This window comes from Oryctolagus cuniculus, chromosome 1, assembly GCF_964237555.1.
Source record: "Oryctolagus cuniculus chromosome 1, mOryCun1.1, whole genome shotgun sequence".
Lineage (NCBI taxonomy): Eukaryota > Metazoa > Chordata > Mammalia > Lagomorpha > Leporidae > Oryctolagus > Oryctolagus cuniculus.
In genome coordinates this window covers 49,184,050-49,210,541 of record NC_091432.1, presented here as the reverse complement: position 1 = coordinate 49,210,541, position 26,492 = coordinate 49,184,050, and the positions used below count along the sequence as shown (strand labels likewise).

At 39.6% G+C, this 26,492-nt stretch overlaps 1 protein-coding gene across 1 annotated transcript in view; it reads right to left on the bottom strand.

Annotated features, from left to right (window-relative positions):
* PIK3C2A (phosphatidylinositol-4-phosphate 3-kinase catalytic subunit type 2 alpha) overlaps positions 1-26,492 on the bottom strand; it is a gene marked incomplete in the record, with an annotated part of 105,340 nt that overhangs the window by 32,118 nt on the left and 46,730 nt on the right. The window contains 6 exon segments of the mRNA XM_070072856.1: positions 3,982-4,045; positions 4,160-4,239; positions 5,446-5,557; positions 6,571-6,691; positions 9,020-9,177; positions 17,171-17,274. Of these exon segments, the coding sequence (XP_069928957.1) occupies positions 3,982-4,045; positions 4,160-4,239; positions 5,446-5,557; positions 6,571-6,691; positions 9,020-9,177; positions 17,171-17,274 (639 nt within the window).

Sequence of the window (26,492 nt, the reverse complement as noted above, 5' to 3'; positions counted from 1 at the left end):
TTGGGCCTTCTTCTACTGCTTTCCCAGGCCATAGCAGAGAGCTGGATTGGAAGCAGAGAGCTGGGACTAAAACCAGCGCCTATATGGGATGCTGGCGCTTCAGGTCAGGGCATTAACTTGTTGTGCCACAGAGGCAGCCCCTCCACTTTTTTTTTTTTTTTTTTTTTTTTTCAAAAAAGATCCATTCATTTACTTGAAATTCAGAGTTACACAAAGAGGAGAGGCAGAGAGAGAGGTTTTCTACCCACTAGTTCACTCCTCAATGTGACACAACAGCCAGAGATGCACCAATCCAAAGCCAGGAGCCAGGAGCTTCCTCCAGGTCTCCCACACAGGTGCAGGGGTCCAAGGACCTGGGCCATCTTCCACTGCTTTCCCAGGCCATAGCAGAGAGCTGGATCACAAGTGGAGCAGCTGGGACTCAAACCAGTGCCCATATGGGATGCTGGCACTGCAGGCGGCGACTTTCCTCCACAGTGCCAGCCCCACTGCTTCACTTTCAATCAAGCTCCCTGCTAATGGAAATGCAATAGAAGATGGCCCATCTGTTCAGGTCCCTGCCACCCACATGGGAGACCCAGATAAAGCTCCTGGTTTCAGCCTAGCTCAGCCCTGGCTATTGTAGCCAGTTGGGGAGTGAACCAGTAGATGGAAGATCTCTGTCTCTGTAACTCTGATTTTCATATGAATAAATAAATCTTTTTTTTTTTTAAAGGATTTTGAGTGTTCTCACCACAAACAAATGATAAGTGCTTGAGGAAATGGACATGCTAAGTACTCTAATTTGTTACTATAAAATGTATACATGTTTCAAAATTTAACACTGTGCTCCATAAACAAATACAATTATTAATTTGTCCATTAAAATAAAACACAACTTTAAAAATAAAAAGCACATTTATACAAAACTACAGAAAGACTGAGAAAAACAGACTAAGAACTTTACTACTGGACTCGATCATGGAAGTCTTTGCTGGCCTTAATGTATACAGTTCAGAGAAGTGCTAAGAACGGAAGCCTGATTAGAGTGGGATCATAAGAAAAAGGGAAAGGAGGAAATGAAAGCAGCAAAACTAGTTAACTTTTAGGAGTTCTGCCAAAAGGAAAACAGAAGTGGTGTGGCTGCTGCCCAAGAATGTGCACTTTTTTTGTTTTATTTAAGAGGAGGAACTTTTCCATTTGCACTGATTTACCTGGTGATTTCATCTAGTTGCAAAATATGGTTTACATTCTGATGATTCCCAAATTTATTATCTCCAACCTGGACTGCCCACATTGAATGCTAGATACATAATAACTGCTTACTCAACATTTTTCTTTGGATGAATAACAGTCATCTCAGGGGCTGGTGCTGTGGTGTAGCAGGTTAGGCTGCCACCTGTAGTGCCAGCATCCCTCATGGGCACCAGTTCGAGGCCCAGCTACTCCACTTCTGATCTAGTTTCTGCTGTGGCCTGGGAAAGCAGTGGAGGATGGCTTAGGTCCTCGGGCCCCTGGCTTCGGATCAGCGCTGCTCCAGCTGTTGTGGCCAACTGGGGAGTGAACCAGTGGATGGAAGACCCCCCCCCCCCGCCCTCTGGCCAACTCCGTGTAGCTCTGACTTTCAAATAAATAAATAGATCTTAAAATAATAATAATAATAATAATAATAACATCCAAAACTGAGTTCCTGATCTCCCTCAAACCGCCCCTTTTCAGTTTTTTATATCCAAACCTCCAGTTGCTCAGACAGAAAATCTTGGGAGTTATCATAAACTCTTTCTGCATTCCACATCCAATCTATAGGTAAGTCCTCTAAGAATCAACTGCAACTTTTATCACAGAATTGAATCCCTTCTCACCTCTTCTACCAGCAATCTCCTCTCCAGTGCAAGCAAAATATATTCCTTGTTGGTTTGTTTCTACTCTTGCCTGCCTCTCTCTCTCTACTACAACTACAAAGGCCTAGAAGACTTTATGTAAAGTTTATTGTTCCTTAGTCCTGAAATGCTACTTTCTGAGATAACCACAGCTTCTGCTTCTCCCTTTTCTTCCTTCTCTAGTTATTTAGTCAAATTCATCTTTTCACTGAGGCCTTCTCTGAATACCTTATTTGAAATTTCAGTATTATCCTCCTTTTTTTTCCCCTCTAGCAATTGCCATCTCTCTCCCTCTCTCTCTCATACACATACACACACACACACACACTCACACAATGATATTTCAAAAGGTTCATGGAAAATGGAATTAAAAGCTAGGGATGGGCATTTGTCCTAGAGATTAAGATATCAATTAGGACACTCACGTCCCCATATAAGAGCACCTGGGTTCAAGTTCTGGCTCCACTTTTGATTCTACCTTCTTGTTAGCATGCACACTGTAAAGCAGCAGGTGATGGCTCAAGTGTTTGGGTCCCTATCAGCCACATGGGAGACCTGAATTGAGCTCCAGGCTCCTGACTCTGCCCTGGCCCAGCCAACTGTTGTAGGCCTTTGGGGAGTAAACCAGAAGATAGAGCTTGCTTGCTTTATCTCTGTCTCTGCCCCTCAAATAAATGATTTTTAAAGAATGGCTAATTTAGGGGAAAAAAAGGTTAAGTTTATTTCTACTGCAAAGAAATGCTGGTATCCCATGCATATGAGGCACTTCAAAAATTCAGGAAAACTGTGCATTATGAAAATCCTATCATGACTTTGAAATTTTTCTACCAAAATACACTTACCTTTCAATATTATTTTTCCATGAACATTTTGAAACACATGTGTATTTTTACCTATTGCTAGTTTATCTGATTATCTCCTCAACTAGAATGTAAACTATATGGAGGCAGGGATTATAGTTTCTTTTGTTCACTGCCACATTATGAGGAAAATTTCAATAATTATTCAATAAATAAATATGTTTATATTCTAAAAACTTCAAAGTCATCCTATACTCTTTCTTCCTTTCTTATATTCAATCACCTACCAAAATCTCAATAGTTTTACCTCCCTAATATTGTTAATCAGTTCCCTCCTTTTCATTTTCACCACAGTCATTATCTTTCACCTGGAATGCTATTAAAATAAACAAACACATAAACGAAAATCTCTGAAACCAATCCTACCAGTCCTAAATCCAACTTTCGCAGTATGGCCAGACTTCAGAACGCAGGACTAAACAAGTGAGCCATTTCTCCTTTCCCCCAACAATTGCCTAAAAACACCTCAGTTGGCTAGAGCAGGGGTCAGCCATTTTTTTTCTGTGAAAGGGCCAGTAGTAAGCAGTTTAGGCTTTGCATAACAGAAAGGTTTCTGTTCCAAATTCTAGTGTTGGAATACAAATGCAAATGACAACAGACAATATGTGAACAAACTGGGGTTATATGTAAAAACTTTTATTTACAGAAACAGAAAGTGGATTGAATATGGTTCCTTGATCTAGAAGACACAGTTAAAACTCCTTAATATGGATTACAAATTAGTAATATCATATCTGTGTGCTTTTGTTTGCATGCCCTTCTCACCTTTCTTCCCTCTCACATTTAAGAGTTGACTCAAGAAACATTCCTCCTAAGAAGCCTTCCTTGAACCCTTAAATTGGGTAAGGTACCGTTCCTTGATTTACCAAAAACTGTAATACATACCTCTATATTAATTTTATTATACTACGTTGAAATATTGTTTAAATTCCCCAGCACTAATTTTCAAGTTCCTGACAGGCAGGGATAAGGCCATTCATTTTCATTACTTCAGCATCTAGTATATAGTAAGCATTCAATAAATGTTTTTTAATAGAAGGGAAGAGTCCTCCTGGTAATAAAGCTAAAGTGGAGAAAGCATGCAGACTCAAGCATCACTGAGAATCCTGGTTAGTAAGTGAGTCAGAAAACAAGACATCAAACATAAAGAATATAGTTTAAAATGTCTCAAAATATTTAATCCAATGCCAATACCAGAATTTAAGATAGAACAGAAACAAGATATACCAAGTCATCACACCAAAATGTGAATTAAGGCTTACTTCTATTTGAAGGGCCAGTTCTACTTGGTTGTGATAAGAATCTAAGAGTTCTTCAACAGGATGTCTGAAATAAAGAAGAGTTATTGTAGTTGAAGGGTAATATATACAAAAATGATTGCATAAATCACCAAAATAAAAAATGTTTAAAAACCTGCAGTTAATGCTTTAGATACCATACCTTGTCATGACTTCTTTATATGGTTTTTCTACTTGATATAGGTGTTTGTTTAAATCCACAGGTGCTTCATCATCTTCTACCTAAATAAACACATATACATGTAAATGTTTATCAAAAAATGAGACATACTTTTTGGTCTTTTATATTACCAAATTAAATATGATTAAATGTATGAAGAAATATTGAAACTAAAGTGATTTTTCAGAAATAAAGATAAAATACTATCAGAATTAGCCATTATTTATAAACAACTCAGAAAAAAGTGAGTTAATATTCTGGAAAAAACTTTGGTTTTGAAATAGAAAACATAAATACTTTTAAGTCTAGTTTCTGATATATAAATAGCTCTTAAAGCAAAAACTACTTCTGTTCTAAATATAGAGAATACAGAGCTATGAACACTTTTAAAGATGGCCGGCAGCCAAATAAAGGTGGGGGCCAGATGGGGAAGAGATCATCTGAATTTCTCCTTTACTTTTTCTAATGATATAATCATGTTTCTTCCCACCCCTGTCATCTCCTACTAAACAAGACACCAGTCTCTTCTGCCATGCCACATCATGAAAGTGTACTCAAGAACATTACTCCTTAAGAAACTGAGAACAAAAGTTGCCAGTGATTGCCAAAACGTACTGAATTTTGTGAAACAGTTTTCACCCAACTAAAATAAATTCTACCTAACATAGGAATAAGGTCCAAGAAAACAAAGGAAAAAGTAGAAATGACTGATATGTCTCATACAAAATACTTTCAAATGAAGAATAATTCTCTTTAGAGACCAAAAATTCATCAAAGGTTTATACAGTAAAACAATGCCTAAATTTCCTGCATTCTACTTTGCTTTAACTTTAAAGAAAGTACTAAAGTTCTAAAACAAAGAATTAGTTTTCATTTTGTGAAAAATAATCGTTCTCACTTTGGTGTAAAGGTTGACATGGATATTTTTCTTTCTCCAATTCATAGTTAATATTCAAAATCTTTCCTTCTCCTTCATTTTTCCTTGATTGGCCTTGACATTTCACTCTTGTGTAAAACTATAACAAATCAAACTTTCATTCCTCTACTCTGATTTTCAATATGCTTCTAGCTCTGGACATGCTACCTTAGCCTCCATCACTGAAAATTTTCACCCAGGCTGCTGAAAAGATTTCTAACTGAGATCAATGAGCTTATCACCCCAGTCTAACCCTGAAATCTTGGAAAATGTACAAATTAAAAACTGGTTAATTAGCAGAATTATTTAGATTCAACCAAACACAATTCATTTTAAAGGGATATACACTTACTGTTCGGGCCAGATTTTGGCACATTGCACTGTAGGTCAAGAGCTGTAGTTTAATCTCTGTGTCCCATTTTCGGCAGTTCTGAATATGTTCGTGACTCCCAAGACAATGATTACTGTTAAGAAATATTAATTATTCACCAATACTATTCTACTCAAATTAAAAAGTACAGAGGTGGAGAGTAAAATAGAAATTGAAGAGAATGGTAAAATACAGAGATAGTTTTTTAAACAAGTATGAACATTTACACAGAAGAATTATTCTATATGAGGAAGTCAAAGTTAAAAGGAAACAATATAAAAAAAGAAAATAATAAAAATAGGGACAGGACACGGCCTGTAGCCTAAGGGAATACAATCTGTAAAACTAAAAGCTAGATATACTATTTTACCTAATTAAGAAAAAATTTCATATCATGAGATTTCAGGCAACTAAAAAGAAATAAGAGCTGACTGTTGTGCATACAGTTCACAATACACAAAGAAGAATGCTATAAAAGGGAAATGGAGTCTAGAATGATCTAACTATTGACACTTTATAGAAAGAAAATCTTCCAGGGCAGGTGCAGGTAAAGCCACCACCTGTAGTGCTGACATCCCATATGGGTACTGGTTTGAGTCCCGGCTGTTCCACTTCCAATCCAGCTCTCTGTTGTGGCCTAGGAGGGCCATAGAAGATGGTCCAAGTGCTTGGACCCCTGTACCCATATGGGAGATCTGGAAGAAGCTCTTTGCTCTCGGCTTCAGATAGGCCCAGCTCCGGCCACTGTGGCCATGTAGGAAGTGAATCAGCAGATGGAAGACCTCTCTCTGCTTCTGCCTCTCTGTAACCCTGTCTTTCAAATAAATAAATAAATCTTTTTAAAAAAATAAAAGAAAATCTTCCCGTATAAAACTATAAGCTTCTCAAAGAATACCGCGTCTTACTTATCTCTGAAATTCCACCACTGTCTAGACATAATATTTTCAGCATAGAACATCTCAATACAAGTTTATGGATCCAATGAATCAATTCAACAGGAGTCAATGTATTTCTGGAATATAAATTTAACTTGAAAAACTTGTAATTTAAGCCATTAAAAATGAAATTTCCAAAGATGTTGCTAAGTACTTAAATGAATACACTTACTTCTGCAGCACCTCCTCTTGACCACAAACTTTCAGAACGTAGCTGCCAACGTCTATTTGATTCAAGTCATCATGTACCCAGCAAAGGGCTTGCATAATAATAATTTCTACAGTAGAACTCACTGTAAAAGAGTTAGTCATTATTTCCTTTTTGCTCATTTACCACTAAGAATACTTTTTTCAAGCTGCATTACTTTTAATCTAAGATAACACTGTATACCAGAAATATACTGCAAGTCACAAATGTAGGCCACATATACAATTTTCTCATAGCCACATTGAAAAAAGAAAAGAGGAGAAACTAATTTTAATGTTTTATTTATCATGTCAAAAAATACTGTTTCAGTATATTACCATATTCAAAAATTAGTGAGATATTTTATACCCCTTTTCAAACTAAGACTTTGAAATCCAGTGTGTATTTTGGAATTATAACACAAGTCTCAATCTAGAGTCAACACATTTTAGTGGCCACTAGCTACTGTGCTGGATAGTGCAGATCTAAGGTAACAAAAGCTACCTCCCTATTACAGACTCCTCCAAACAGAATGACATTTAGCAGTATCTAGCAAAACTGAAAACAAACTATAAGGAAAAAGAATCAACATTTTAAATGTGTTACATTTGCCAGGTAAATTTTCCAATGAAGGATAAAAATTCAGCAAGTATGCTCTATTTTTCAATGAACACTCTTAGCATAAACTGAATACTAAGATTACAACATATTAAAAACTAAAGCTTTTAAAGCAACCTATTTTTATACTTTTGACCTCCTATGTTCAAAAGAGACAGTGATTGAACTCAAACTTTATAGAAATTAATATTGGGCAGAAAAGGTCTCCATTTAATTTAATAATCAAATGTATGGTAACATTTATAATTTGAACACTAGTTACTTGCAACATAATGTGGTTATATTTCTTAACAGATATATATTATAAATAATAAAATAGGACTTTTCTTCAATTTTAGTACTAATTTAGTTTACTGCATACCTAGATTTATAAGATTTCCCAGCAAAAATTTAAGATATGTTTAAAGACAATAACTTTTCTCTCAAAAACTAAAAGAATGATTGTTATAGTTGGCTAGCATTTCTCTGTTTCAGATTTATATTTTTCAAAGGGCCTCCAAAAGTGCGAAACCAGAAAGCATCCAAATATTGGAAACATTCCTAGCCATAACCACTAAAGGAAAAAATGCATAATTTTTAGGCCAAGGTACTAGAGAAATATAGGCTCACTGTTGAAATCACATTAAAATAATTTACATTATGAAAGTCAATAAACTCTGAAAGAAAATAAAAGTTTTTTTAAAAATTGTGACAAAAATGTCCTCCAGACTTAGGGGATGCATCTCTAGAATACTCGTGCCAAGTTGGGAAGGGAGAATTAAAACCAATGGAGAATTATTTTCTCCTTAAAAAAACTTAGCAAGATATTTGGAATTTCAATCACTGTCAGTAATGTATAAATTCACATTCTTCTTGCCATTTAAATGAAAAAAAAATAAAGATCTAGACTATAAAAAATTATCTATCTCAAATTTGCTGGCCTTGGCCAAGAGTCACTGATTATTAAAGCACTACTCAGTATTTTTCAGAGAAATATGTAGTTATAAAGGTAACCTGTTTTTCCACCAGTCCTGACCAGAAAACTATCCTATGTCTACTAACTTTTCAGAAAGGACACCTAATGATAACAAAGTTGGTTTATTAAAACAATGAGGAGGGGCCAGCACTGTCACATAGCAGGTAAAGCCGCCGCCTGCAGTGCTGGCATCTCATATGGGTGCCAGTTTGAGTCCTGGCTGCTCCACTTCTGATCCAGCTCCTTGCTATGGCCTGGGAGAACAGTGGATGATGGCCCAAGTCCTTGGGCCTCTGCACCTGTGTGGAAGACCTGGAAGAAGCTCCAGACTCCTGGCTCTGAATCAACGCATCTCTGATTGTTGTGGCCATCTGGGGAGTGAACCAGCAGATGGAAGACCTCTCTCTCTCTCTCTGCCTCTTTGTAACTCTGTCTTTCCAATTGAAAAATTAAAACTTAAAAAAAAAAAAAAAAAAAAAAAGAATGAGGAGCAGCCATGTAGCCTAGCCGTTAGGTCTTCCTATATCACTCACCAGAGTGCCTACAGGTTTGACACCTGGCTCTGGCTTCTGACTCCAGTCTCCAGCTAATGCAGCCCCTGGGAAGCAGTGGTGATGTTTCAAGTAAATGAGCTCCTGCCACCCACTTGGGAGACCTGGATTGTATTCCTGGTCCCTAGCTTAGGCCCAGCCCCGGCCATTGGGGCATCTGGTAAACAAAACAGCAGATGGGAGCTCACTCTTTATCCCTGCCTCTCAAATAAATAAATACATATTTTAAATTAAGAATGATAATATTACATTTTAAACACTTTCCTCCTAAGCAGAGAAAAACAAAATGCCAAAGGAATTACAAACCTACCATCACAAGTGAAAGTAACTGGTAACTGAAATCCTTCAATCTCAATGGAGACCTTCACACTGGCATTTTCTCCACAAATGTTTCTTTGCACTGTAACTGGACTTAACAAATAGCCTGGATTTGTGCAGTGATTGGTATATGGAAATTTGGTCTTCAATCTGTTCACAAGAAAAAATGAAATCCTTTTTTTAAAAGCTGCATTTGTGAACCCTGAACAAGGCTTTACAGGCTTACAGACACTTAGTTCTGTGTCGCCCAACTCTAGAACAGCTTGAGAACTACAATGAATGAATCCCTGTTAAAATTCCAAAAACCAGCATTTGCCTTTTAAATAAAAGGGACCAAAGAAAAGTAAGAGATTAACTACTGCCAAGATATGTTCCCTAACACTGTCAACGTTACCCAAAGACACACTGGATAAATGGCATTAAATGAGGTTTTCTGTTTCTGATTCTTTTGCCACACAGTATAATTGCACAAAACGGCACATTTTTAATGAATTACTGATAATATGGGCAATGTAGCCCTAAACTGTAAAGGCTTGAGGAATTAAAAGTTTGTCTTTTAAAAATCTTTTGTTCCTAAGAATTTTTTTCTTACAAAATTCATCTTATTTGCTAAACACTAAAAAAACACAGATAATGAGTTTTTAAAACTTTGAGAAGTGGGGCCAGCGCCGTGGCGCAGTAGGTTAATCCTCTGCCTGCGGAGCCAGCATCCCATATGGGCACCAGTTCTAGTCCTGGCTGTTCCTTTTCCAGTCCAGCTCTCTGCTATGGCCTGGGAAAGCAGTGGAAGATGGCCCAAGTCCTTGGGCCCCTGCACCCACATGGGAAACCAGGAAGAAGCACCTGGATTCTGGCTTCAGATTGGCGCAGCTCCAACCATTGTGGCCATTTGGGGAGTGAACCAACGGACGGAAGACCTTTCTCTGTCTCTCTCACTGTCTGTATCTCTACCTCTCAAATAAAAAAATAAAATCTTTAAAAATAAATAAATAAAAATAAGTGGAAGAGTTGCATGTAAAGGTATTCATAGGAGCAACACTATTTAATTCTAAATATGTAAATACAGTATATGGCTCATCTCCAGGCTGCATTGCTGCTGGGGTTTTGATGCTGTCTTAAACTTGTGGGATTACTTTAACTGACATTTTTCTGGAGGTTGGAAGATAGGTTCCAGTCCTCTCATCTGCTTTTATCAGGTCTACAAATGGAATGCATGCTGGAAATAACATCTCTTTGCTTCTGCAGAGATTAAAATAATCAGTCATAAGACCAGAATAAAATAATTTGAGTTGACAAGAAGAAAGGTCTGGAAAGACAGCAAACGTAACAGTGCACAGACTCTAGCTGCAGCCTACCTGAGCTTGATACCTGATTTCAACTACTTATTAGCTATGTGACCTTAAGCTACTGAATCTCCTTGCTAATTCAGTTTCTTCTTCTATAAATTAGGGGATAACATAACAACTCGCTGCACAGAGTTGTCATGAAAATTAAATACATAAAAGACTTAGAAGAGTGCCCAGTACATGGTAAGTATTGTAAATGTAATAAATGAATTAGCAAATGAATAAATCTGGTTTCTGCACTGTGATCCAATATTAAAAAGTAATGTAGAGGCCAGCACTGTGTTGTAGGGGGTAAGGCCACCAGTGGCTTGCAGTGCCAGCATCCTACGTGGGTGCCAGTTTGAGTCCCGGCTGCTCCACTTGCAATCCAGCTCTCTGCTTTGGCCTAGGAAAGCAGTAGAAGATGGCCCAAGTCCTTGGGCCCCTGTATCCACATGGAAGACCCAGAAGAAGCTCCAGGATCCTGGCTTCAGATTGGTACAGCTGCGGCTGCTGAGGCCCTTTGGGGAGTGAACCAGAGGATGGAAGGCCTGTCTGTGTCTGTCTCTCTGTCTGTCTGTCTCTAATGCTGCCTTTCAAATAAATTTTTTTAAAAAAGGATATAAAAAAATAATAGAAATAAAAAGCAGTATAAATAATAAAATTAAACTGATATTGTAACTTTATCTTTAGATGTGGACACATTATCTTTAGATATCTGATTGTTGACAAGCTTAACCCACTGCAAAACAATGGCAAGACCCTCATGGGTCCCAGCCCAAGAGTCTTATTCTTTCTCACAGTTATTACTCCTCCCTTGTTTTCTGTAACTTAAGAAACAGGTGTTTATGTGAAATCATCAAATTAACTAATGCATGAAATGGTTGAGAATTTTCCTGACATCCAAGCAAGTCTTCAGCTTTCAGAAATCCTTAAGGATGATAAAAAGAAGAAATTCCTGATGATATCTCAGAAAATAAGAATTTATAAGACAAAAGTTCCAGCAATAAAAGTTGCACTCAATGAATCTAGCTTTAGGACAGGGGTTAGGGTTGGGAGAGGGATGGGGAAATCTTACATTTCCTTTTCTTTTATACAACAATGTCAATATACTTAATGTCACTAAACTATATACTTAAAAACAGATAAAATGGTAAGTTCAATGTTTTTAATATTTTACTATAATAAAAGAAATTTTTAAAATTAATTCCTTTTGTTATTTGCTTTAGACCATGGAAGAAACCAGGTCTACAAAATATAGTAATTTTCATTGTTTTTCTGTAAAACTGATGATCCTTCCTAGTCTAGTAGTTTGTTATATAAAAATTGCAAGAACAAGCATTTGGCATGGCAGTTAAGCTGCCACTTAGGACGTCCACATCCCATACTGTGCTAACTCCACTTTCAAGTGTCCTAACTCCAATTTCCTCCTAATGTGTACCCTGTGGAGGCAGAAGTGATGGCTCAAGTAGTTGATTTTCTGCCATTCATATGGGCAAAACAGACTGACTTCCCAGGTCCCAGCTTTGGGCCCAGCCATTACAAGCATCTGGGGACTGAGCCAGGAAATGAGAGGTATATCAGTATCCATTTCTGTCCCTCAAGTAAATTAAATACATAAACTAATATTTATTTATTAAAGATTTATTTATTTATTTGAAAGGCAGAGTTACACACAGAGAGAAGGAAAGGCAGAGAGAGAGAGAGGTCTTCCATCCACTGGTTCACTCCCCAGAGGGCCTCAACGGCCGGAGCTGTGCTGATCCAAAGCCAGGAGCCAGGAGCTTCTTCCCAGTCTCCCATGGGTGCAGGGGCCCAAGGACTTGGACCATCTTGTACTGCTTTCCCAGGCCATAGCAGAGAGCTGAACTGGAAGTGGAGCAGCCAGGACACCGGCCCCAGTATTTATTTATTTTATTTAAGGCAGAGTGACAGAGAGAGGGGGAGCAACAGAGAGAGACAAAGCTCTATCCCATCCACTGGTTCACTCCCCAACAGGACGCACTGACCAGACTGGGCATGGCCACAATAACAGGAGGTAGGCCAGGTAGAATCCAGGAGCCTGGAACTCCATCTGGGTTTCCCATCTGGGCAGCAGGAACCCAAGTACTTAGGCCATCTTATGTTGTTTCCCCAGGAACACTAGCAGGGAACCAGACTGGAAACAGAGCAGCCAGGACTTAAATTGGCATTGCAATATTACAGGATACCAGCGTCACAGGGAAGTTAAACCAGCTATGCAACAACACTGGCACCGAAATATTTTTTAATTGCAAAACAATATCTAAGATGTAACAGATTCCTTCAAGATGGTATTCTTTCACTTTTGCTATAACTAAACTTTTAAATATACAACTCAAATTAAATTATAACTGATGAGTAAATTATTCACCTTCAATATTAGATCAGATAAGGTGTTCTTATTGACACTGTAAGCCACACACTGTATCTTGATGTTAAGTAATGACCCATAAAGGATATTTTTTAAAAAATTAATAATTTTCTCTAAAATTTCCACTTCCCTATCACCCAAAGAAAAGGTTTTGTTTGTTTAGTGGGGCTCCACGGTTCAGGAAATTTATCATCTCTGTGCATTCACTAAAATACTTTATGGTTTATTTTCCTACTGAATGCTCAATCAAGCTAAACTTCTGTATAGGTAACCAAATCATGTAAAATCATAAGATAATGGCAGGAGATGAAACAGGAATGAAGATTTTTAAAAGATTTTAAATAACACTAATTCATGATATAGTAAACTCAGTGTTGTTTAGAATAAAATTAATTAAATTGCAGAGATAAAGCCCTTAAAAACCTATAGAAACTCCCTAGGGTCAAGACACCATTGCGACAGAAATATTATATCTGATTTTTATGTGAAGAAAAGAGACTAAGAAGCTATTCAGAAAGAAAAGTATAAAGCAGTTTCTCATATTATCCTCAGGATCACAAATAAAAAGGCAAAATTTATACTGGTATTTAACATTCTTAAAAGAACTTTCTCTGAACCTATAACTGCTAGATATTTGCCAATTATATAAGTGTGAAAGGAAAGAAAACAAAAAATAAAAACAAAAATATGTAGTAATAAGAAAGCATAGCACTAAATCAAAGTATTATTGAGTCTTAAAGTAAAAAAGACCCTTGAGATGATTAATTCTACCCGCTTTAATTTCATAGATGAAAACTACAAAAAACCAAACTTCAACCTAGCCCTAAATTCTAATCATACAGTAATTTTAACTTTTTACAAAGATTATACTGACAGTCTCATACTTATTTCACAGCTGACTTGAAGTGACTGAATAATTTCAGAATATTTCAAAAAGTAAAGAACTGGCTCTCAAGCAGCATAAATAAATGTTAAAAATCCAATGCGGGGGCTGGTGTTGGGGCGTAGCAGCTAGAGCTGCCACGTGCAGCGCCAGCATCCTATATGGGCGCTGGTTTGAGTCCCGACTGCTCCACTTCTGATCCAGCTCTCTGTTGTGGCCTGGGAAAGCAGTGGAAAATGGCTCAAGTGTTTGGCCCCTACACCAATGTGGGAGACCCATAAGAAGGTCCTGGATTCTGGCTTCGGATCAGCTCAGCTGTGGCCATGGTAGTCATTCGTGGAGTGAATCAACGGATGGAAGACCTCTCTCTTTCTCTGCCTCTCTGTAGCTCTGCCTTTCAAATAAATAAATAAAACAAACAAACAAAAAAATCTAGGGGCCGGCGCCGTGGTTCACTGGGCTAATCCTCCGCCTGAGGTGCTGGCATTCCATGTGGACGCCAGGTTCTAGTCCCGGTTTCTCCTCTTCCAGTCCAGCTCTCTGCTATGGCCCGGGAGGGCATTAGAGGATGGTCAGTGCTTGGGCCCCTGCACCAGCGTGGGAGACCAGGAGGAAGCACCTGGCTCCTGGCTTCAGATTGGCACAGCTCCGGCTGTGGCAGGCATTAGGGGAGTGAACCAACAGAAGGAAGACCTTTCTCTCTGTCTCTCTTTCACTGTGTATAACTCTACCTATCAAATAAAAAAAAAAATCTAATGTGAAAATGAACACATTGGGAAAAAAAATCAATCCATGACTTTCTTCAAGGGACATCTGCTGACTCCATACTGGAAGGTCATAGGGGAATAAGGAAAGTTCCCAGAATACGGTTTCAAAAACATCTCTACATCTTAATTCTTCTGAAAAATATTTGTTACAATCATGCTCTCCTTGTGGAAACAAATTACAAAAAGAACTTTCTGTCTTTAGTTCATCTGTTGTTTCATATTTACATAAGCTACTGTGTATGTGTATGTGTGTGTGTGAATGCAAATAATCCCCTCAGCCATGTTTTTCCTTTGTGTAGTTTCAGTTACTTGCCATCAACTGCAGTCCAAAAATAATAAGTGGAAAATTCCATAAATGTACCATTCCTAAACTTTAGATTGTCCACTGTTTCAAGCAGCATGATGAAATTTCTTGCAGCCCCACTCTTCCTGCCCAGGATGTGAACCATGCCTCTGTCCTGCAATCCATGCTGTATATGCCATCCACCCATTAGCTACTTGCAATATGCCCATTGGTAGGCATCTAAGTTCCCAGATCAACTGTTCCAATACAACAGTGTATGTGTTTAACCCTTATTTTACTTAATATGGCTCCTGTTTCAAGAGTAGTGATACTAACTATTTGGACATACCAAAGAGAAATCTAAAAGTGTTTTCATTTAAAGGAAAGGTTAAAATTCTCAGGGAAAAAAAAAATCACATGCTGAAGTTACTAAGAGATACTTAAGAATAAACATTTTATATAGGATTTGATACTATCTGTAGTTTCAGGCATCCACTAGGGGTCGTAGAATGTATCCCATATGGATAAAGGAGCGGGGAAGGAGGTACTGTGGTCATTTTAGCTTAATGGCAGAGTTTGTATAAATACCTCTCTAAAAGTCAAATGTGCAGGGAAAGGGAGAGCTCAGAAAGCCTAATTTTTCAGCTTGTAAAGCTTCAAAGCAGTAGTTATTCAGCATAGTCCAACAGAAAGTATGCAGGGCTTATTAAAAGAACAAGATATAAAAACATAACAGATTACTTCCAAACCACTAACCACACTGACATAATGGCATAATGGCATAGGTAACTTTTAATATATGCAATTTTCACATTAAAGTCACCTAAATGTCCCTTCTAAAATGCCTCCCGAAAAATATGAGAAACAAGCCAGTTAAGGAGTACCCTGTGCCAAAAAGAAAAAGTGGCTATACTGATATTTCCCCACCCCTCTAAGGTGTTTTGAAGAAAATAAATACTAGTTAAAAATGTAACATAAAGGGGCCGGCGCCGTGGCTCAATAGGCTAATCCTCCGCCTAGAGGTGCCGGCACACCGGGTTCTAGTCCAGGTTGGGGCACTGGATTCTGTCCCGGTTGCCCCTCTTCCAGACCAGCTCTCTGCTGTAGCCCGGGAAGACAGTGGAGGATGGGAGACCAGGATAAGCACCTGGCTCCTGCTTTCGGATAGGCGCAGTGCACCGGCCGCAGCGTGCCGGCCGTGGCAGCCATTGGAGGGTGAACCAACGGCAAAAGAAAGACCTCCCTCTCTCTCTCTCACTGTCCACTCTGCCTGTGTGGAAAGACAGAAAGAAAGACAGAAAGACAGATGTAACATAAAGGAAGTATTTAATTAGGAAGACCCTTAACATTAAGAATACGTATAAATTCCAAAATGATCTGAGAACTCCAAATCCTGCTGTGCGTAAAGCAGACCACGCTGAGGAAAACCCTAATTCAGAATAACTCCCCGAGTAGTGATCTACTTTCTCTTTGTTGGGTAACAGATCCCATCCCTGTGGCCGTAACGTTTGTTGCTCCACTCTTTCCTTCCATGGGACTTTTCTGTCCAGCTGACCGAGAGGACTGCTTCTCCTCTCTTAAATAAGACCATTAGTACATGAAGTGTGAGCTATCCGTGGCTTTATCTCTGGCTTCAAAAGCCCCATGTGCAACAGAAGAAAATGAAGCTAACACGCATGGAGGAAGGAAGAGGAAAGGAAAGGTGGTGAAAGAGTAGAGTCTGAAGAGAAGAGGTATGATATACAGAATGTGAATTCCTGGATCTTGCTGCTGTTGAACTCTGCCCTGTCCTTCCTCTTTCTGCTAAATGGGTTGGTGAGCCAATACATGACTCTTCTTGATTTCAGTTCTTTAAGATGAGTTTCTGGGACCCCTAACACAAGTCCTGACTAAAACAGTGATATGACGAAAGGAAAATACACTTAACCAGAGGCAGAGGAGACCTCAATCTGTTGTTAAACAGCCAAGTAAACAATGTTAGGTTTCTTCTCTGGGTCTCAAGTTTCCTCACCTATAAGGAGTATTAGACATACTTAAAAATGAAAGATTCTTAGAGTGCATTTTTCTAATCTCCAGAAAATTATATTTACCCCTCTAATCTTAACCTGTTATCACCTCTTAAATAAGTACCACAGTATTTTGAATGCTAGGAAGGTTATGGTAAAATTATGTCTCTTTAAAACCAAAAGTAGGCATTTTCCAAGTGTGCTGAAACTTACATGTAAACCTTGTTTTCTCCGGTTATGAGAGAATCAGAAGTCTACTGCCTGACCTCAATTTTTTCTTCTAAGTATTCAGAAAACTAACAAGTAAGAATACAGTTCAACTGTAATTTGTGATAATGTGCCAATTAACTAGTTGATTTAAAATTTTAGCCACATGAAGAAAATAATTAAAATTTTTAAATTTTAGAATTACTACTTATCTAGTTTTCCAGTTGCTTTTTAAATGAGCATTTAAACAATCCATAATTTATAAAGAAAAATTCCTTACTTTGTAATAGATTGACAAAAAGCTGCCACCTCCTCGTTCTGTACTTCAATTTCTTGTAGAAGAGAACTTCCAGTTGGCAAACTACTGGTCCCATTTGGGTCTTTCTGTAATTAAAAAAGTGTTTTTATTTTAAAAGTGAAAGATCCCCAAAACGCTATGTTGCATCACTGCACAATTACAATTTTAATGAAAATACATACAAAGCTATAGAAGCTTAATCATATCAATAACAAAGCTTTAAATTATGGATTTCCACCTTTTTAAAAGTAATGCTGGGCTGGCATCATGGCATAGCAGGTAAAGCTGCCATCTGCAGTGCCAGCATCCCATATGGGCACAGCTCAAATCCCTGCTGCTCCACTTCTAATCCAGCTCCCTGCTAATGCACCTGGGAAAGCAGTGGAGGATGGCCCAAGTGCTTGGGCCCCTGTCCCCACATGGGAGACCTGGAAAAAGCTCCTGGCTCCTGGCTTTGGATCAGCCCAGCTCCGGCCGTTGCAGCCATTTGGGGGAGTGAATCAGCAAATGGAAGATCGATCTCTCCCTCTCTCTCTCTCTCTCTCACTCTGCCTTCCTAATAAATAAATACAATACAAAAAAAAAGTAAAGCCCACTGAGTCTTGTTTTAAGTTCACTGGTTTCCCTTGCTCAAAAGCAGAAACAGACTGTATTGGTCAGCAACAATGGAATGCTAGAGACCTTTCCATTCAAAATTTTCCTGAAGCAAATGCTTCAGAAAGTGAACAGCTGAAGGAAATTCAAGATCTACTCTCTGTTTTAAGAAAATGAAGAGGTCAAGCCCATTTGGGTCTCCTGTAATAAACCAGGGATTCCATATCTTCAACTTAGGTCTGAAATTCCAAGAAAGCAGCTGGTTCTTTAGGTAAGAGAATATAATTTTAGGAGTGAGTGGGCATTTTCTGTGTTACTGAATGTATACAAACATCCTCTCAATTCCTCAAAAGTTTAGTTTATGTCTGATCAAAATGTGTTTGCAATATTTAGGGATGTCATTTTCACTACCCACACAAAGACAAACAGCAGAATCCATTTAGAGGTATTTCAACATACAGGTTGAATATCCTTATCCAATAGGTTTGTGACCAGAAGTGTTTCAGGTTTCAGATTTTAAAATGGTTGCACATACATAATGAGATGCCTTGGGGATGGGACTCACTCTAAGCATAAAATCCATTTGCTTCATATATGTTTCATACAAATAGTCTGAAGGTACCTGTATTTTGACTGCAGCCCATCACAAGATCAGGTGTGAAATTTTATACTTGTTATATCCATGATCACAAAGTTTCCAATTCTATATATCAGATTTTCAGAGTATGGATATTTAAGTACTACATAAACATTTTTTTTTTTTTGGAAAGATTTATTTACTTATTTGAAAGGCTGAGTTTACAGAGACAGAGAGAGAGAGAGAATCTTCCATCTGCTGGTTCTCTCCCCAAATGGCTACAACAGCAAGAGCTGGGCCAGACTGAAGTCAGAAGCAAGGAGGTTTTCCCAGGTCTCCCACACATATGGTAAGAGCCCAAGTACTTGGGGCATCTTCCACTGCTTTTCCAGGTGCATTAGCAGGGAGCTGGGTTGGAAGAGGAGCAGCCAGGGCTGGAACCTGCACCCACATAGGATGCTGGCATCGCAGGCAGCAGTTTTACTGCTAGGCCATAACACCAGCCCCTACACAAACATAAGTGACTTGGTAAAAACATCAAATGTAAATTTCTTTTAAAATTATATTTGGAACATTCTCAAAAATTAGGTGAATAAGAACATGGTGTATACATTTCAAGAGTTGTATCGTATTTCAATGATCACAGCATGCAAAATTTTGTGTCAGAACACTAAACTGAAAAATTAGGGCACCAATTTGTTTATGAGTTTCCTTCTTTCAAAATACAGTAGAGTCTTCCTGCTAAAGTGTGATACACACATTGGGAGGGAAAATACCTTCAGTTCTATAAAATCACAACTAAAAATAACAGGGTTGTTAGGAAAAAGTGAGTTAAGGCAGACCACGCATCAGTTTAACCCTATAACCAAACCCTAACTAAAACAATAACAAGTCCTTAAAAAATACCAGCATAGCTAAACACCCATTTGCATTTGCACCTAACATCACCTCTTCAATCCTTTGAAGCCTAAACTCCAGGGTTCTTACTTCCTAATGAACTATGAGTTCTTCAGTGAAGATCAACTAAACTGAAGATAAAAGTATGCTCTGCAGGAAGCAGACTTCTTCACTAAACAACAACAAACAGTTCTTAATTCCATAGCTTCTCTGTCTGCACTCAACTACTTCACCAGACAGCTAAACACTGTGGACTCACATTTGATGCCACTTATTTTCACCAGGAAGAGGATACTTTTGCTGGGTTTTTTTTTTTTTTGACAGGCAGAGTGGACAGTGAGAGAGAGAGACAGAGAGAGAAAGGTCTTCCTTTGCCGTTGGTTCACCCTCCAATGGCCGCCGCTGCAGCCGGCGCACCGCGCTGATCCTGGCAGGAGCCAGGAGCCAGGTGCTTTTCCTGGTCTCCCATGGGGTGCAGGGCCCAAGCACCTGGGCCATCCTCCACTGCACTCCCTGGCCATAGCAGAGAGCTGGCCTGGAAGAGGGGCAACCGGGACAGAATCCGGCGCCCCAACCGGGACTAGAACCCGGTGTGCCGGCGCCGCAAGGTGGAGGATTAGCCTATTGAGCCACGGCGCCGGCTTTTGCTGGGTTTTTAGTGTTTTTCTTAACATCTTCATATACTGCAAATGCATTCTTTTAAACTGTGAGAAAGTTTGTTCTAGAGTGCTTCAAAATGTTAATTTGCTGAGAAAGATGGCTTGAACTAAAGCAGCTTCTCCAATATACTGACACCAATCCTGTAGCTTCCAATCGTATATCATTAATTCATGTTACAGAGGGGGAAAAAAAAGCACTGTGGCAAAACAGCCTCATTACTCAAAAGAATGTGATTTTTTTCCTAGCAAATCATCTGGTCTTATATGCCAAGCCTGCCACAATCTAATTCAATCTTATTTCCTATAACTTCCCAAACATTTTCTATGTTCCAAGTAACTTGAATCATATCCTGTTCCCATAAAACACAAATCGTACCAGCCTGATTCTGAATCTTTCCCTTTGCCTGAAATGTCCTCCTGTCCTCGCCACATGTGTCAAAAAGCTACTGATATTTTTAAGGCCCAACTAAATACCATTTCATCTACAATGCCTTTCCTGATTACTCAGTATGAAACACAACAGGATTTTTAAATACTTAGTCTGAACCAAGCATCATTTCATAACATCATATTTTATGTGCCTTAATCTGAAAGCTCCTTGAGGACAAGAATCAATTTTGAATTAAAAAGCATTTTACTCCCAGTTTAATTTTTAGAATGTTCTGTTCCATACAAAAACACATTAAAATTCACTGAAACATAATGAATGAATTTGCTGTAGAAATCACAAAACATTTACAGGATACAGACACTTTCTAATTCCTTTAATAATCCTCTAATAATAGTAGTAATTATTATTATAATACCCTAAAATAAGTTTTTAAATTACTAGTATTATTAAAAATAATATCTATCAATTACTGGGCATTTACTGTGTGCCAGGCTCTATATTAGAAATCTATAGATATTTGGGGCCAGCACTGTGGTGTAGTGTACACTGTGGTGTAGTAAAGCCACCATTTGTAGTGCCAGCATCCCATATGGGAGCCAGTTCAAGTATGGCCAATCCACTTTCAATCCAGCTCTCTACTGTGGCCTGGGAAAGTAGTATAAGATGGCCCAAGTCCTTGGGCCCCTGCACCTGGCTCTTGGCTTCAGATCAGTGCAGCAGCTCTGGCCATTCCAGCCATCTGAGGAGTAAACCAGCGGATGGAAGACCTCTCTCTGCAACTCTTTCAAATAAAAAAATGAATGAATGAATGAGTGAATGAAAGAAAAAAAGAAAGAAGAAAGAAATCTACAGGCATTCATACATGTATTCATCAAAAAACTCAATTATGAAGATACTACTTGCTCATGTTATAGATGAAAAAATAAGGCAGAGTAGTTAGCCAACACACACAAGAAATACACACTAGGGATTTCAACCCAGGCAATCTGGTCTCACAGTCACATGCTTAAATCACAATGCCATCCCTTCTCTCAAACAAGTCTCCTAAAGAAAAAAAAAAAAAAAAAAAAAAAAAAAACAAGCCTCCTAAAAACACAATGACTGGGCCCACGTTATGGCACAGTGGATAAAGCTGTCACCTGTGGTGCCAGCATCCCATATGGACCCTAGACCCTAGACCCGGCTGCTCTACTTCCAATCCAGCTCTCTGCTCTTGCCCGGGAAAGCAGTAGAGGATGGTCCAAGTCCCTGGGCCCCTGCACCTGCATGAGAGACTCCTAAGAAGATCCTGGCTCCTGGCTTCAGATTAGCCAAGCTCCTGCCGTTGCAGCCATTTGGGGAGTGAACCAGCAGATGGAAGACTTGTCTTTCTTTCTCTCTGCTTTTGCCTTTCAAATAAATAAATAAATCTTTAAAAAAAAAAAAGACAAAAGACAAAAGACAAACAAAATTACTTAAAAAAAAAAAAAAAACCCACACTGAGGGGGCAGCTGTTATGGCATAGCAGGTTAAGTGGCTTGAGGGAAGGTAGCAAAACATAAATCCCCGCTCACATCTTGGCTGCTCCACTTCCAATCCAGCTCCATGCTAATGTGCCTGGGAAGAAAGAGGAAGATGGCCCAAGTGCTTGGGCCCCTGCCACCCATGTGGGAGACCTAGATAGAGTTCCAGATTCCTGGATTTAGCTGGGACCAGCCCCAGACATTGTGGCCATTTGAGGAGTGAACCAGCATATGGATCATCTCCCCCTTTCTCCCTCTCTCTGACTCAGCTTTCCAAATAAGTAAATAAATAAACCTTTACTAAAGAAAAAGAAAAAAACAGTGAGGAAAACAACACTGTGACCTTTATTGGTGCCACACTGTAAATAACCTGAGGTTTTATGTGACCCAACAATCACCTTTCGGTTCTAATTATTTTAAAAGCAGATTCTGAGCCGGCGCCGCGGCTCACTAGGCTAATCCTCCGCCTTGCGGCGTCGGCACACCAGGTTCTAGTCCCAGTCGGGGTGCCAGATTCTGTCCCGGTTGCCCCTTCTTCCAGGCCAGCTCTCTGCTGTGGCCAGGGAGTGCAGTGGAGGATGGCCCAAGTGCTTGGGCCCTGCACCCCATGGGAGACCAGGAGAAGCACCTGGCTCCTGCCATCGGATTAGCGCGGTGCGCCGGCCATTGGAGGGTGAACCAACGGCAAAGGAAGACCTTTCTCTGTTTCTCTCTCTCTCTCACTGTCCACTCTGCCTGTCAAAAAAAAAAAAAAAAAAAAAAAAAAGGAGATTCTGGGGCAGGTGGTTGGTCTAGTAGTTAAGATACCCACATTCCATATCAGAGTGCCTGGGTTCAATACCTGGCTCTCCTCCTGATTCTAGCTTTCAGCTAATATGGACCTTGGGAGGCAAGTTGCTACCACTGTGAGAGATCAGAACTGAGTTCCCAGCTCAATTCAAGGGCTGGGAACATTTTCTCTCTCATCTTCTCAAAAAAATAAATAAGTTTAAAGTAAAAATAGATTCTGGATCTTCTTAGTAATATGTTTAGATTTTAAATTAAGAAAGTTGTATTTTTGCAGTGATTTTCATTAAGTAGGTCCTTCCTTTCAATTCCTTTGAATTCCTTGAATTTCAATTGACAGTGACAAAGAGATTATAATAACTTTTCAGTCATACATCAAGGTAATAAAAGAATCTGAAATGTTCTGTTCACAAAAAGTAAAAAACAGCTATGCTGCAAATTATTTCATATCATACATCAACATTTTGGGGGACTTTTTTCCTTCGCTCTGTAACAAAAACTGTGCCTCTCTCTACTTCCAAACACCATACTAACCACCACAATATTTAAATCATCTCTTTTCACAATTGATCCTTCACAGATTTTTCTTTTCTTTTTTTTTTTTTTAAAGATTTATTTATTTATTTGAAAGTCAGAGTTACACGGAGAGAGGAGAGGCAGAGAGAGAGAGGTCCTCCATCCGATGGTTCACTCCCCAACTGGCCACATCGGCCGGAGATATGCCAATTCAAAGCCAGGAGCCAGGAGCCTCCTCCTGGTCTCCCACGTGGGTGCAGGGGCCCAAGCACCTGGGCCATCTTCTTACTGCTTTCCCAGGCCACAGCAGAGAGCTGGATCGGAAGAGGAGCAGCCAGGACTCGAACTGGCGCCCATATGGGATGTCGACACTTCAAGCCAGGGTGTTAACCCGCTGTGCCACAGTGCTGGCCCCCCACAGATTTTTCTTATTTGACACTCAAGTGTATTTCATAAAGCATTTGTACACACTTACATCTCGTCTTCTCATTCTGGCCAAGGTCTTTAAAGGTAAGGTCTGCAGATGATTAATCTTTGCAATCTTCACATTGTATTCTCTCAAACTTTTTTTTTTTTTTAAAGATTTACTTATTTATTGTTTGAAAGGCAGAGTTACAGTGAGGCAGAGAGAGAGAGAAAGAGAGAGCGAGCAAGTGAGCTTCCATCTTCTGGTTCACTCCCCAGATGGCCACAACGACCAGAGCTGGGCCAATCCGAAGCCAGGAGCCTGGAGCTTCTTCAAGGTCTCCCATACAGGACTTGGGCCATCTTCTGCTTTCCCAGGCCATGGCAGAGAGCTGGATTGGAAGTGAAGCAGCCAACACTTGACCCAGCACCCACATAGGATGCCAGTACTGCAGGTGGTAGCTCTACCCAATATGCCACAGTGCTGGCCCCTCTCTCAAACATTTTTTAAGGAATGAAACAGCCACAAGATAATCAGTAAGAAAAACAAATGCTAGTGCTATTAGTCAATATATGAAACAAAGGAAGAAGTTTGTAGGTGAAGATACCGAATCCTTTAGTAAATATATTGTGTTTGGAAATGTATCAAGATGTTTAGGTAATCATCTGGAAACATCCCACTCCAAAAATGTTCTGTTTCAGAAATTCTTTCCAGAGCTGGAGACACAGCTTTAGGAATCATCCGATTTCTGTAATTTGTCTGCAGGGAAATCTCTCTCTCTCTAATGGCTGTCAACATCCATCAGGATCACCAAGAAGGCAACATGTCAGCCAAAAGGATCTTGATGTGAAGCTCCATACACAAGGGGCCACAACTGTTAGTCAAAGAGCTGGGATCTCTCTATGTATCTGAATCTCTAGATCTATACAGATAATCAAGTATCTATGTAGATCTAGATTCAGATACACATATACGTCAGATATAAAGATATTAAAAGGAATTGACATATAATTATGAGGTGACAAGTTCCAAGATCTGCAGCTGGCATGTTAGAGACACAGGAGAGCCAAAGGTGTAGCTCTAGTCCAAGTCCAACAGGCTCAATTCCAGTCCTGGCTAGTCCACCTTTGATCCAGCTCCCTGGCAAAGTGCCTGGAAAAGCAGTGGAAGATGGTCCAAGTGCGTGGGCCCCTGCACCCACGTGGGAGACCCATAAGAAGCTCCTGGTTCCAGGCTTCGGATCGGCCCAGCTCTTTCTGTTGCAGCCATTTGGGGAGTGAACCAACGGATTGAAGATCTTTCTATTTCTCCCTCTCTTTCTCTGTAGCTCTGCCTTTCAAATAAAAAATAAATCTTAGGCCGGCGCCGCGGCTCACTAGGCTAATCCTCCACCTAGTGGCGCCGGCACACTGGGTTCTAGTCCCGGTCGGGGCGCCGGATTCTGTCCCGGTTGCCCCTCTTCCAGGCCAGCGCTCTGCTGTGGCCCGGGAGTGCAGTGGAGGATGGCCCAAGTGCTTGGGCTCTGCACCCCATGGGAGACCAGGAAAAGCACCTGGCTCCTGGCTCCTGCCATCGGATCAGCACGGTGCGCCAGCCGCAGCGCGCCGGCCGCGGCGGCCATTGGAGAGTGAACCAACGGCAAAAGGAAGACCTTTCTCTCTGTCTCTCTCTCTCACTGTCCACTCTGCCTGTCAAAAAAAAAAAAAAAAAAATTTAAAAATAAATAAAACACACACCAGGAGAAAGCCAGCAAGAATTATTAAAAGGCTAGACAAAGGAAAAAGAATCAAAGGTCACAGGTAGTAAGAAGATTTACCTATGACAAAGGAAAAGTTGTTTCAAAAAGAAGTCAATTTCTCAAAATTAGGAAAAAGAATGAGACAGTGAATATACACTGGCTGTTAGTACCAGTGTTACCAGAAACTAGTTTCTACAACGTTATTGGTAACAGGGGAGGATGGTAAGAGACTGGAAAGGCAATAAATACAAATTCTTCTTTAAAGAGTAATGACTCTGGGGAAAACAGGCATAAACAAAAACAAGAAAAGATGGAAGAGAGTTGTTTTGGAAAAGGAAAGAATATCTCTTCTTTCCAAATCAGAAGGGAGGAGGGAAATCTGAGGTGGGTAAGTTCACACAACAGATGGCCTTGACCTCAGTTTACAAAAAAGAGGTAGGGAGGGACATTTGGTGCAGTGGTTAAGACGCAGCTTATATCCCAGTTACATCCTCAATTCCAGCTTCCTGCTAATGGGAACCCTGGGAGGCAACAAATGAAGGTTCAGATAGTTGGGTCTCTACCACCCACATGGAAGAACCTGATTGAGTTCCTGGCTCCTGGTTTTGGTCTGGTCCAGCCCCAACTGTTTTGGACATTTGGGGAGTAACTCAGCAGATAGGAGCACTCTGTGACTTTCTGATTTCTGTCTTAAAAAAAAAAAAAGCAGAAAGTAGGTCATCTATAGAGGATAGAGGAAAGGTGGCAGAGGTAGCTTTGGGGTTTAAGGAAACTGATGAAGATTTAAAATAACTCACAAAAACTTATCAGTACCTACTCTGTAAAGCAGTCACGGAATATGAGAAAGCTCTATGCCTACTCAACACAAGGTTCATAACATACTACCCAGAAAATAGATTAAACACAGCACCAAGTTTTCCATAAGTGTATTTTAAGGATTAAATATACATAAATTCAAAAAAAAAGTTGGTTACATCCTTGTTTGTTTTTATTTTTTACTTTACAAAGATACTTACATGAACGATTTAAATACACCCAGGTAGACAATAAAAACTGTATTTTAGGGACTAGCATTGTGGTGTAGCAGGTAAAGCCACTCCATGCAATGCCAGCAAGCCCCATGGACGCTGGTTCGAGTCCTGGCTGCTCCACTTCCAATTCAGCTCCCCTCTAATACACCTGGGAAAGCAGCAGAAGATGGTCCAAGTATCCTTGGGCCTCTGCACACATGTGGGGGA